The sequence below is a fragment of the Protomyctophum bolini genome, assembly GCF_963924005.1.
Source record: "Protomyctophum bolini genome assembly, chromosome: 8".
In the NCBI taxonomy this organism is placed as follows: Eukaryota; Metazoa; Chordata; class Actinopteri; order Myctophiformes; family Myctophidae; genus Protomyctophum; species Protomyctophum bolini.
The window spans coordinates 11,459,250-11,472,106 of record NC_137869.1 but is presented as its reverse complement, the minus strand read 5'-3'; the positions used below and the strand labels follow the sequence as shown (position 1 = coordinate 11,472,106).

At 40.7% G+C, this 12,857-nt stretch overlaps 1 protein-coding gene across 1 annotated transcript in view; it reads left to right on the top strand.

Moving 5' to 3' along the window:
- raver2 (ribonucleoprotein, PTB-binding 2) overlaps positions 1-12,857 on the top strand; it is a 114,942-nt gene that overhangs the window by 36,415 nt on the left and 65,670 nt on the right. The window contains exon 6 of the mRNA XM_080770177.1: positions 7,334-7,525. Coding sequence (XP_080626303.1) covers positions 7,334-7,525 — 192 coding nt within the window. The remainder of the gene's footprint in view (positions 1-7,333; positions 7,526-12,857) is intronic.

Genomic DNA, 12,857 nt, shown 5'->3' with positions numbered 1-12,857 from the left:
ATGGGGTGGGTGAGAAACCTACATGTAGGAAGTGGATGATAAGAGGAGGAGAGTTTTTCAAATGTCAGATCTATTGGGGATGGATGGATGGATGGAGAGAATGTCAGCCCTAATAGTGGAATTGAGCGGGGGATGGAGAGATGAAGTGATACAACAAAGGGATGGAGTGAGAATGTTAGGTGATTAATGTCATAATTGGAAGTTCTATTCTATCAATGTCATGATGGGCATTATGCTGCATATTTGATGATTGAGGATTGATGGTGTTATTGATGGTGCCAGCTGTGTCACTGGTCAGCTGACTCGGCACAACATGTATGGTATCTAGGTGCATGTGTGTGTACTTCAGTGTCTGATGAACAGCCGATGGTGTAAGGAACCTAAAGAAAGCTTTTAAAGCTTTGGAGCATGATCCAGTGTGCGGTTAAATTACATTCTTTATGGTGTGAGATGTTCACAACCAAAAGTACAATAGTGACAGCCGGTAATAACACAAGTACGTTAGCTAAGTACAGTCTAGAATGATAGCACAGTGACTGATGGAATACTTTGGAACTGTGTTGGGAACTTGGGATAGATGGAAAGTTGTAGGGAGAGACAGACCGATGAATGAAGGAAGGTGAAATGAGGGAGAGAATGCCAGCCACATTAGATCAAAGGCTTAGTGTCTGCCTCAAAAGAGACGAAGGTCCTTGTACAGCATCTTCATGTCCATGTATTTTGTCGGTGTAGCGGGAAACCAGATTCTAGCAAGCACACTTTTCTCACTGGTACAAACATTTTGTGTAAAGAAAAAAACAAGAATCCTATATTTTACCACTTAAACCCTATTATATATTATTATGTTTTGTTAACAGGTTAACTGCGGACCATTTACGGCCGTCTTTTAGGCTAGACTGCCTAAGTTTAAAGTTACCTTTGAACAGCCACTGCACCAACCGCTGAGTTGCTTGTCATGAAAATCCACTTTAAAACGGTATAATCGATTGTTGTAATGTTGAAAAATATTCCAAAGTGACGATCACAACAACAGAGCGGAGCAGGAAGCGCTCCGCTCCGTTCCACCCCCTCCATTGTAATGAATAGGGACTCAGGTCCCCAGGGGTCTATATTATGCCCCTGCTTTTCTCCCTCTGCAACAATTTTCAGTACAAGTACAGTGCAACTCAGGTCTTGTTTTTAAAGGTGTCTAAGTGGTTAACACTGCTACAGTACACCATGGCAGTCATAGCCTCGCAGTGAATCTGCCAGTCGCAAAAAATAAATTGCCTTCGACATATCCCACACAGTGTGTGTGATATTAGTATGGCCAATCTAGGCTAGTTAAGTCAAGCCCTAGGCCTAGGCCTAGATAAATTAATTTTAAGAGTATTTGAATTGGTCAAATCAGAAATAGAATTCATGTACAATAACATCTTTCATAAAACTCAAATGGTCTCATATATTTCATAAAAGCAATGGTTAAAGGAACATGATGTTTAGAATGATTATACTGATTTTTCATATTCTATTGTGCTAGTAATTTAGGAAAACAGAGTGCTAGTGTGGGCGCCCTTTTCACAACGCTTCACAAATCGCAAATGAATTGGGACTTGGCCTGAAAAATAATTTCAGTTGTGAGAAATCTATTTATTTATTTTTGCTTCCATGTCTGTGTACAGCTGATTAAAGACTTTGAAAGCATAAGGTTTATTGTAAGACATATGGTTGACACAATTCTAGGCTTCCTTCACTGAGCATCAAATCTGAATTTCTAAGTCTTATTCTATGAAGAGGACTTGTAAGGCCATTCTTTGTTGTGCACACAGCTCATTCATGTTCCGCAGTGTTTAGTAACATTCAAATTAAATTAATTTCCATTCAATATAAACCCTAATATATACTTGGTACCTGTGTCGCGCACCAGATTTACAAGCTCACAAACTAATCACACTGTGACTCATTATGAGCTAGTAGATCATCTATTTCTGAACCACAAACAAGTATAAATCAGGCTTGAAAACACTCGACAACCATGATACTTGACATATTCTCTTAAGATTTGTTTTTGCCTAAACTTGTTTTTCTCCTTCATTGTTTCACTCTCCTCTCTCTCTCTCTCTCTCTCTCTCTCTCCCTCTCTCTCTCTCTCTCTCTATCTCCCTCTCTGTCATCCCTCTCTATCACACAGTCTTATGCTATCCACTGACAAGTGTACTCTACTCTAGTATGGATCTCACTGTCAGGACTTTCCCTCTGTAGACAGTTGTGACATACAGTATTGTAACAGTCATGACCTCAGCACTCTGTTCAGGCCAATGATGCTGCATCAACACACACACACACACACACACACACACACACACACACACACACACACACACACACACACACACACACACACACACACAGGGTTTCAGTGGGTTTGTGTGTGCCACTGTGATTCAGTCTCTGCTCGCATGGGCATCAAGCATATAGGTCAGGAGCTGTCACTCTCCCTCACATGCGCATGCGCACACACGCACGCACGCAAGCACGAATGCAAGCACGCACACATGCACACACACACACACACACACACACACACACACGCACACGCACACGCACACGCGCACACACACGCACACGCACACACACACACACTAAGGCTGTCCCCGAACATTCGGGGTTCGAAACTTCGCTCCTTAGGGTTGGCACTTGAGTTTTTTCCTTTTTTAACTCGAAAATATTTCTTGGCGAGAATGCGATATGCATAATAAGAGTACTATGTTCATGTTGTGTTTACATGCTACATGTTTAGATGTTATTAATAATCAGGGGGGCACACAACCGGTGCGCCAGTGCGCATACGTCGTCCAAATGTTTTCTGCATGTAGATCAAAGGCATGCAAGGCGCATTTGCGCACCAACAGCTGAGACAATTATATAGAGAAATCTGAAGGAACTCAAATGTGATGTTAATGTCCTGTAAGTAGACTTAGAAATAAAACTAGTGTTGACTAATCATTAAAATACAAAAGAAAAAAGGTTGAATGACTTGGACTAGGACTCCTCTGTTGTGACTCTTGATTTACTAGCATTTAACTGATTTTAGATCCAATTTCAGTTGAGACTTGAAAAATGAAGTGAATGATAAGATTTGACCTGATGAAGCAATGGCGTATACCGGTATGTCTTTTTTGCTGGGTCGCAAGCCAAAATTCAGTGTGAATGAATGAATGAAATATTTATTTTCGTGTCATGCCACTTTGGCCCATCCCATATGGGATTTATGACACATTTCACAGAGTACACAGAATACAACTGACACTACAGTTCTTCCTGTTCATACATATTTGTACATTGTACGAACAAAAAAGAAAACAAAACTAAAATAAACATAACAAGGCCATTTTACATGTAAATGGCCCTCCTCCTCATTGACCAGGCCTTTTCAAGAAATGAAGTCCTCCAACCATACAAATTCATGGTTTGGGTCTATCTTATTAAATAGTATCTCCCTAATGGAGTTGTAGAATGGACAATAAAAAACAAAATGCATTTCATTTTCGATTTGCTTTAGATCACACAGACTACATAGTCTATCCTCCTCCACCGTGCCTACATATCTACCTGTCTCAATATGCAGACCAAGTATGCCAGCTCTAATTTGGGTGTGAGTTGACAATAAAGTTAAAGTATCATATCATATCATCCATATATCCATCATCTCAGCTCAGCAACTGAATCAACTCAATACTGAGACATTATTGTTGAGACATTGAGACATTATTCACTAGACTTGTGTTTGTGTTGTAATTACTGTACTGCCTGGTGGTTGTTTACTCACTCTCCCCCCTTGTTTGCCTCCCATTGCCGTGAATCATAAGCACATTTCTTACCAAGGGTTACGGTGAGGTTGTTTGTATCTCTGTGGCTACGATGCCTGGATGACTGAATGGAGACTTGATTGGTTTGGTTCTCAGGCGATTATGACAACAATTTGCAGGTGGAATTTGCAACTGTTGTTGTGTGTGGGTGCTTCCAACAGGAGTTTGCCTTTGTAGTACAGTATATGGTGCATATAGATATTTATGTGTGTGTGTGTGTGTGTGTGTGTGTGTGTGTGTGTGTGTGTGTGTGTGTGTGTGTGTGTGTGTGTGTGTGTGTGTGTGTGTGTGTGTGTGTGTGCTCGTGCGTGCGTGCATGCCTGCGAATTTTATGTATGTATGAATTTTTATGAATGTATGAATTTGTATGAGCTGTCTCTCAAAGCTGAGCCTGCCATGTCAAGGGGCTTAGATACTCCCCACACACTCTCTCATAGATTTAATAGATAGCTTCATAGACTTGTTTGACAGCAATATCGTCAGTGTATGTTGGATTCAATGTGTATTTTCAGACATTTAACCACTTAAGTGTTAGGGTTGAATGCCAATTTATTTCTGAATTTGTAAAACGAAAATTCAATAAACAGTAACGTTAAAATGGTTGAAATGGAGATTGAAGATTTCTGCCTTTCAGCAAATATACCGTATCCTTGTGGGTGGAATGTGGTTGGATGGTGGACGGTGGACAAACATACTGTAAAGTCAGGATTAGATTGGACTGTGGGCATCACAAACTGAATTGATTGACCAAGCTTCGTGTGCTTTCGTGTTCTGGTCAGTGCTACGCAACCTGACCATCGAGTTTACTACAATTCCTCAAGCTGTCTGTAGTAACTGTAGTAGTACAGATGGTCATGTGCACAACTGTACCACTAGTAGTGCACAAGTACACTAGTAGTAGTACAATACCACTTCAGTTAATTTGAATTTCACTTCCTGCAATCTTGCTTGCTACCAGCTGTATTGAATGTGCAAATGACAATAATGAACAATGAACATTGCATTTTAATACCATGCACTGAACTACTCAGCTACTGTTTTTATCAGGGTTATATTTTTCACAAAGACAAACAAATGCCTTATGTATATTTAATTGAATACACATAAATAAACCATAGCACGGTGGAACACCCATTCAAGAGCAAAATGTATTTCCTACCGCAGACATTTTTATTAAACACAGCTTATAGTGTTGCTTCTGGAAGCAAGAAAAGGCGGGGAAATATCACAAGGTGGCTTCTGTCAGTAGGACTGAAACGGCTATCTTCAATAGCATGTTCTGTCAGTAGGACTGAAACGGCTATCTTCAATAGCATGCGCAGAGCGACGTGAAACGGATGACATTTCCCTTCAAAGACTTATACAGTATCAGTGGAAAGAAAATGGGTGAAAGGGATGAAAGGGTCTTTCATCAAACTTTTTTGACGCACGGACGCACGCACGCGCGAGTGCATCACGCACGCACACAGGGTTTTGATGGTTTTAATCTCTTTTTATTTATTTGTATTTATTTATTTTCGTTACACTGCAGTGTGGTTACCAGTCTCTGCCCACTTGCAGCGCAGTCTCATTTATCATGCACATTCAGAAATAATGATTAGCGTGTTTGTATTTTGTCATGCGTGTTTCTTCCTGGCTCATTTCCTCACAGTCCCACCCTCTCTCTGTACAGGGCATCGCCACGCTCACTCACTGATGGTTCTTACAAATTACAATATTTCACTGTGTACCCCAATTCCTCCCTTCTCTTTATCACCCCACCCATTACTCTCTCTCTCTCTCTCTCTCTCTCTCTCGCGCTCTCTCGCTCTCTCTCTCTCTCTCTCTCTCTCTCTCTCTCTCTCTCTCTCTCTCTCTCTCTCTCTCAGTTTATTCTACTGTCAGTGGTAGATTGGTTGTGTTCTGTTTATTTGCATACATTCTGCTTAATGTATGCCCATGATGAAGGCCTATCGACCCACTCCTCTCAGCAGCCATCCATTTAGCTCACTCCTTCCACTCTCCCTCCCCACATGTCACACACTCCCCACCGCTCCACTCTGTCTGTCCGTCCGTCCGTTCGTTCGTCTGTCTGTCTGTCTGTCCGTCTGTCTGTCCGTCCGTCCGTCCTTCCACATTGATAGCTGAGAACAACCTCAGCAGATGAACGAGAGGATAGTAGGAGGCTGTGGGTGGTAGGAGGGAAGGGGTTGGATTGAGCTCCTTATGCTGCTACTGAATGTGTTTGTCTTTGATGATTATATACAAGCCACAAGGTAATGCATACCGGCAAGTAGAAATGCATTAAGTAAATTAAGGAAATGATTAATGCTACTAGCAGAAACAAAGCATAATGTTTTTATGTATTCTGTATTTGGATTGAACGTGAAAGGGCAGGGGTTGCATTCTCAGCTATAGACATCAACAAAGCCTCTGGGTTATACTGTACCAGATAGGAAAACCTATATTCACATAATTTAATTGGACTAGGCAAGATCCATGTTATTTCAGTGGATGTGGGTAAGAGTGTCAGATCTTAGAATTTCATGTCAAGATACTTAAAATAGCCTCACAAAGATGATCACTTCCACTCTGTCAGGCCCTGACAGAGTGGCATTATTTTATTAATGTGTTTAAAATGAATTCATTCATTATTATGCCCACATACAGTACCAGTATGGCAGGTGTTTTTTTGTATTTTTTTTAGACAAAAGTCATCAGCTTTTAGCTATAAACTAGTAGCCCATTTTGCCAATCCATTACCCATTAGCTAAAAGCTATTAACCTGCATGCATTATTTAGCTTACCGGTATCTTAACTATAGCCACTGGTAGAACTGTTGACACTCCAATGAAACTTGCCTTCAGCAGAAATGCTACTAGGTACAACGTATACCCACAATGAATCTCAATAAAGCTATTGAATAGAAACCATGAAAAATCCAAGGGCCTTCTGTTGCTCATTGGAATGAGACCCATTGATGTCAAATTTCGTATTCTTGTATTAGATTAGCTATTTTTGTTATTTTAGAAAACAAATTTATAATCTTTGGCTATAATGACATGCCCAAAATAGGGGCACCATGTATAGAATTAGATTTCCTAGGGCATTTTGTTTGTGGACACCTCGACACAAAGCCGTGGCTATGAATCGAGGATTTGTATCAGTTCAGCTCCAAAACAGAAGCATGTAACATTTGATCAAGTGGAGATGAGGCTTTCCCTGTCGCTGTTGGACTAAAGAACTGAGCCAAGCTGTTTTATCTGTCATCACACACACACACACACACACACACACACACACACACACACACACACACACACACAGGACAATATCAGTCAACAGAAATAATTCACAACACATCACATCACGCCATATATAATAATATGATAATATAATAATATAATATGTTGTGTTCTGTTGTGAGTTTTAAGTTATTTAAAATGGGAAGAACCAGGGTTGGTAAACGGCTATGTTTTCAACTGATGCACGTGTTTGTGTCCTAGCTGGCTCAAGACGAGGGCAGCCCTGTGCGGGGCTTTGGCGTGGTGGAGTATGAGAGTGCGGAGCAGGTGGAGGCTGTGCTCATAGAGATGGACAGAACGCTGGTGGGAGGACAGGAGATCCGCCTGTCTCTCTGCACCCCAGGCACCTCAGGGCGAAGCACGCTGGCTGCACTCATCGCTGCACAGGGAGTGGTATGTATGGAACAAATGCACACGTCCATGCGTTCATGTGCACATACCTACGCATACAGTATAGTACATGCATGTATGCATGCATACATGTATGTGCACATATGGTATAACTATACAAATTAGGCATGTCCGATATTGACTTTTTTACCGATATCCCGATATAGAGCGTCGCAGTCCCGCTCCCTTTCATGACGACCCAGGAAATAATTCCCAATGCATTTTCCCCATAGACATTTTTAAAAGTATTTATTTAAAGACCTTTTAAGCGTCGTACGAAGCCAACTCGAGTCGTGACAAATCATGACAACAAACACAATATTTTGGACCAAACAAATAATTACAAAGAAGAAAAACAACAAAAACCTGCCGTTTTTTTCTTCTTTCTAATTATTTGTTCGGCCCAAAACATTGTGCTTATTGTCATGATTTGTCACGACAAGAGTTGGCTTTGTCCGTGGCGTAAACGTCTTTAAATAAATACTTTTTGAAAAGTCTATGAGGAAAATGAACAGGGAATTCTTTTCCGGGTCTCTCGAGGGGGCGGGACTGCGACGCTCTATTCCCGATGCCGCTAGCAACTGATATCAACCGATACTGCAATATAGAAATACTCTATTCAAAATGTACTTGAAAATGTACTCAAATGCCTACAGTAGCCTACTTAAGTAAATGTACTCACCAAAAGTCAACTAATTGTCAGGTAACAACATCACATAGGCCTAGATGTTGAGGCCTATTTGCCATAGTCCGGCAGCCTAAAATTATTAGCCTAAAATATTGTCTATACATTCGTGAATCCACTTGCTGACTGGCTGTGAATTGAACAAATTCTTCAGATTTGTGTTCTGCAAACCTAAACCTGTTATTTTGAACAGGAATGATTTATAAAAACATCCAGTCTTCTCCATGTATGGCTATCCAGGGTTTGATGAGGTCAGTGTCGTGATCTTCATATATGGAGACGCCCATATATGGATCACGAGGCGTGACGGACTGACGGCCATATATTGTATGGTGGCATGATGGACGGACTGACAAGTTTTGCAGGTTTTCATAGCAATCTGAGGTCGACTAGTGGTTTTACTAGTTGACTAGTGGACTAGTTGCTTAAAGCCCTAGTGTGTACTGTGAGGCGCAGAACATCCCTTCAGGTTGTCAGAGACGGCCAGTATTACTCTAATTCCAAAGGAGGGTAAAAACCCAGAGGAGCCCTCATCATATAGACCAATCAGTTTACAATGTGTGGACAACAAAATACTGGCCAAACTTATAGCTAAAAGATTAAACCCTATACTACCACACATCATAGGACCTGAACAGACAGGATTTGTGGAAGGGCGTCACTCTTATACCAACATAAGGCGTTTATTGGGGGTCATTCAGTATGCAAAACATAAAAAATTAGACTCGGCGGTGGTCTCCTTGGACGCGGAGAAAGCATATGATAGAATAGAATGGAGATATATGTTCAAGGTTCTGGAACGCTTTTCTATGGGCAATACATTTATAAATTGGGTGAAACTGTTATATACTTCACCACAAGCAATGGTTATAAGTAATGGTTGTATATCACCACAGTTTACCCTTGAACGCTCTTGCCGCCAGGGCTGTCCATTATCGGCACTTCTGTTTACTGTAGCCATTGAACCTCTGGCAGAGGCCATTAGAACGCATCCACAGGTCAAAGGGATCAATAGCGGGAAAAAAGAGCATGTCATCTCGCTATATGCAGATGATATATTACTTTTTCTTAGTGACCCTAAGGGAACTATCCCAGCTGTATTAGAAATAATTAATGAATTCAGTAATTTCTCTGGTTATAAAATTAATGTGAGCAAATCCATAGCCCTACCACTGGGAGCAAGAGATCCAAATAATATAGTATCTCCGATCAATCTGACTGATAAAGGCTTCAAATATTTGGGGATATATATCCCTTACCACTTGGAGGATTTAGTGAAGACAAACCTGACCCCCGTTATTAAACAGATTAAATTGGACCTAACCAGATGGATGGAGCTTCCAATATCCTTCCTGGGACGTATCTCCATAATCAAAATGAATATACTCCCTAGAATTTTATACCCTATGCAAATGATACCCAACGTCATACCCAACAGTCTTTTCAAAGATATAAACAGAGCCATGTCAGCATTTATTTGGAGAAATAAACGCCCAAGAGTGAAATTGGAAAAGCTCCAGCTCCCAGTGGAAAAGGGAGGATTAGCAGTCCCCAATTTTCAATATTACCAATGGGCAACAGTAGTGAACAATTTAGCAGAATGGGTGGAACAAGACCCCAACTCAACATGGTTGGATCTTGTACCACAGGGTTGTAACTCTATAGTGCTACCAAATCTACCATTCATAACAGATACTAGATTGTTACCAGGTATTGGGGCTAATTTTATTGTGAACAACACTCTGAATACATGGAATAACATAAAGAGGGCATTCTCAATGTCAAAGAAATATTCTTTTTATGCACCGATTGTTAACAACCCCAATTTTATCCCCTCTTGTAATGACCCTGGGTTCAAGGAATGGCACACAGTAGGAATTCAGGTGATAAATGATCTATACCAACATGGTACCTTGAAATCTTTTGTACAACTGCAAGAACAATATGGGCTACCCCGGATACATTTTTTTAGATATTTACAAATTCGAAGTTACCTAAATTCTTTACCCCAGTACAAAGAAGGACATGGACCAGAGCAGATCGAGAGACTTATTCTCCAGGTCTGCCGGCTGAAGAAGAAAAAAACAAGTTATATATATCAAAAATTGATTTCCATAAAGAACGTTAATACCAACATCAGCAGGCAGTCGTGGGAACGAGACTTACAAATTACAATTAATGACCATCAATGGAAAAAAATCATATTAAATAGTAAAAAGATATGTTGCAACTATAAACCTCAGGAAATCCAATTCAAGATCATACATAAATTACAAACTACTCCATATCAAAGGAGCAAATATGATAAAGACTGCTCTGGTACATGTCTGAAATGTAAAGAAAACGTGGGCACATATGTGCACCTAATGTGGCGCTGTCCAGTAATCCAAAATTTTTGGGAGGAAGTGAAGAATGAAATTTCTACTATAACAGGTCTAAGGATCGAACTAGACCCCCTACAATGTATCTTGGGCTTACACCCAATGACACCTGAATTCAATAGATTCAAGAGAATTCTGAATATACTATGGTACTGTGCTAGGTTGTCAATACTACAATGTTGGATAGGGGATGTTGTTCCATCTGTATCGAGTTGGCTCCATAATGTTCTACAACTGCTCCCACTAGAACGGCTCACACATGTTCTCCAAGGAGACATGGATGGATTCTTCTTGGTTTGGGGCCCAGTTGTGGAATACATGGGAGTAGAATACGCAGAAATATTATCAAGAGGGTTGACAAATTAAGGAAATAATCATGTTAAGAACAATGGCTTTAAGATTTCTAAGACTACATGAACAAGTATATAAGGAGTAGAAGAAGATGATGTATGGACGTATGTATGATTAATGTATGTCGGTTAGTCTGTGTATGTATAAGTGAGTCATGTATCGGTTTGTGCAAAAATGAAAAAATAAAATGATTGAAAGAAAGAAAGGTTGTCAGAGAAATGCGTGCACAATAACGACAATGTACTGCATACACACTGCAGACTCTAAATGACCCACACTAAATTCTACTAATACACAAGGTTGCATTCTACTGGCAGCTTGCAGTAGTGGGTTGTTGCATAAGACCAGCTGTTTTATGCAAATATAGGTTTTGAAATCAAAAACAAAAAACACTGAGGGAATTCTGCCACTCCAAGAACACAAAGTGCTTTGTGAGGGAAATGCAATCTGTTTTCAATATAGATAGGAGACACATTTTGGCAAATAATACTGTAATTGTAATGGGCGTGTTCAAAAGAGGAACTTTGCAGGTATTTAAACACGTAAGCCTCTTTTATACTTTGTTGTACGACTGTGATCTAGCGCTTAATAGTCTGGATCATGGAGCTTTATCCCAAGGCGCACTTGGTCTTGTAATAGTCCATAGGACCACAATGGAAACAAGCCATCAAGACCTTTTTGTGTTATTGTTTGTGTTATCATACTGTTTGCAACTTGTTAATGAAGCATTCAAGCAATCAACCAATCAATCAATCAATCAACCAATCAACCAATCAATCAACCAATCAATCAATCAATCAATCAATCAACCAATCAATCAATCAATCAATTCCGATAATAAAAAAAGTTCAAATTACTTAATTTCTCTCTTAAGTCCTTCTTTGTACTGAAAACATGAATTGCTAGTAATTGCTAGCGTTTCAGGAAAACAATTCGGGTATTTTCTTTAAATTTCACTGTAATTTTGGGGTACCCAGCCCCTCCAATTGAAGCCCATCACACACCGTCTGCGACCGCCGCGCGTCAAAACAGCCGCCTCCATTATTTTCAATGAACCTATCGCACACCGGCTCCGTCCGCCGCGTCGCCTGGCGCGCCGATAGAACCAGTTCTATTTTCCAGGCGGCGCCGCCTGGCAACGCGTCGCGCCGCGTCGGACGGAGCCGGTGTGTGTTGGGCTTGAGAGAGGCAGGCGGCAGGCAGGCAGACAGACCGACTAGTCGCTGAATGGATGCAGACACTAGTAGCCAGTAGTGCACTAATGCAGTTTTACAGCAAAATATTTCACAATGTGCTATAAAATCGCAGTAAGAAAGACGGACGGACGGACGGACGGACAGGTCGCTGTGCATGGCAGGCTTTAAGGCTATCCACAGCTACCCCACAAAACAGCGTCACTGTCATGTCTGCAGTGCAGAGTGCAGAGCAGAAGCTCTCAATGTTTTAACCATAATAATAAATATACAATAACTAAACATAAATTTCACTTGAATTGGAATGCAATACTTTTTGAAAACATTTTCAAATCATATTAGCCCAACGGTAAGTCTGTCTGTACTTGATCAGTTATTTTTTCCCTCAACGGCAAATCGATGAAAATAGCTGATCCACAAGCGTCACAATGCGACCTGCTATTTTTGCTGAATGTTTCCCCAGAATATGGACGCTAGAGTTAATGCTGATTGTAACCTTTCCCACTAAAGAAACTAGCCAGATGTTAATGGATGTTAGGTCTTTTTTTGTCCAGTTGGAAAGGCCCCCCCAGGGTGGAAGAGATGCACTGACAGTATAATTATAGTTCTATAGAGTAGACCATCTCTGTCTGCTTGAAATAAACCACACCCTCACACACCAGCAGCAACACATTCTGGCACGCATAATCTAACAGACCCATTATCTAATGGGTACATAATGTACT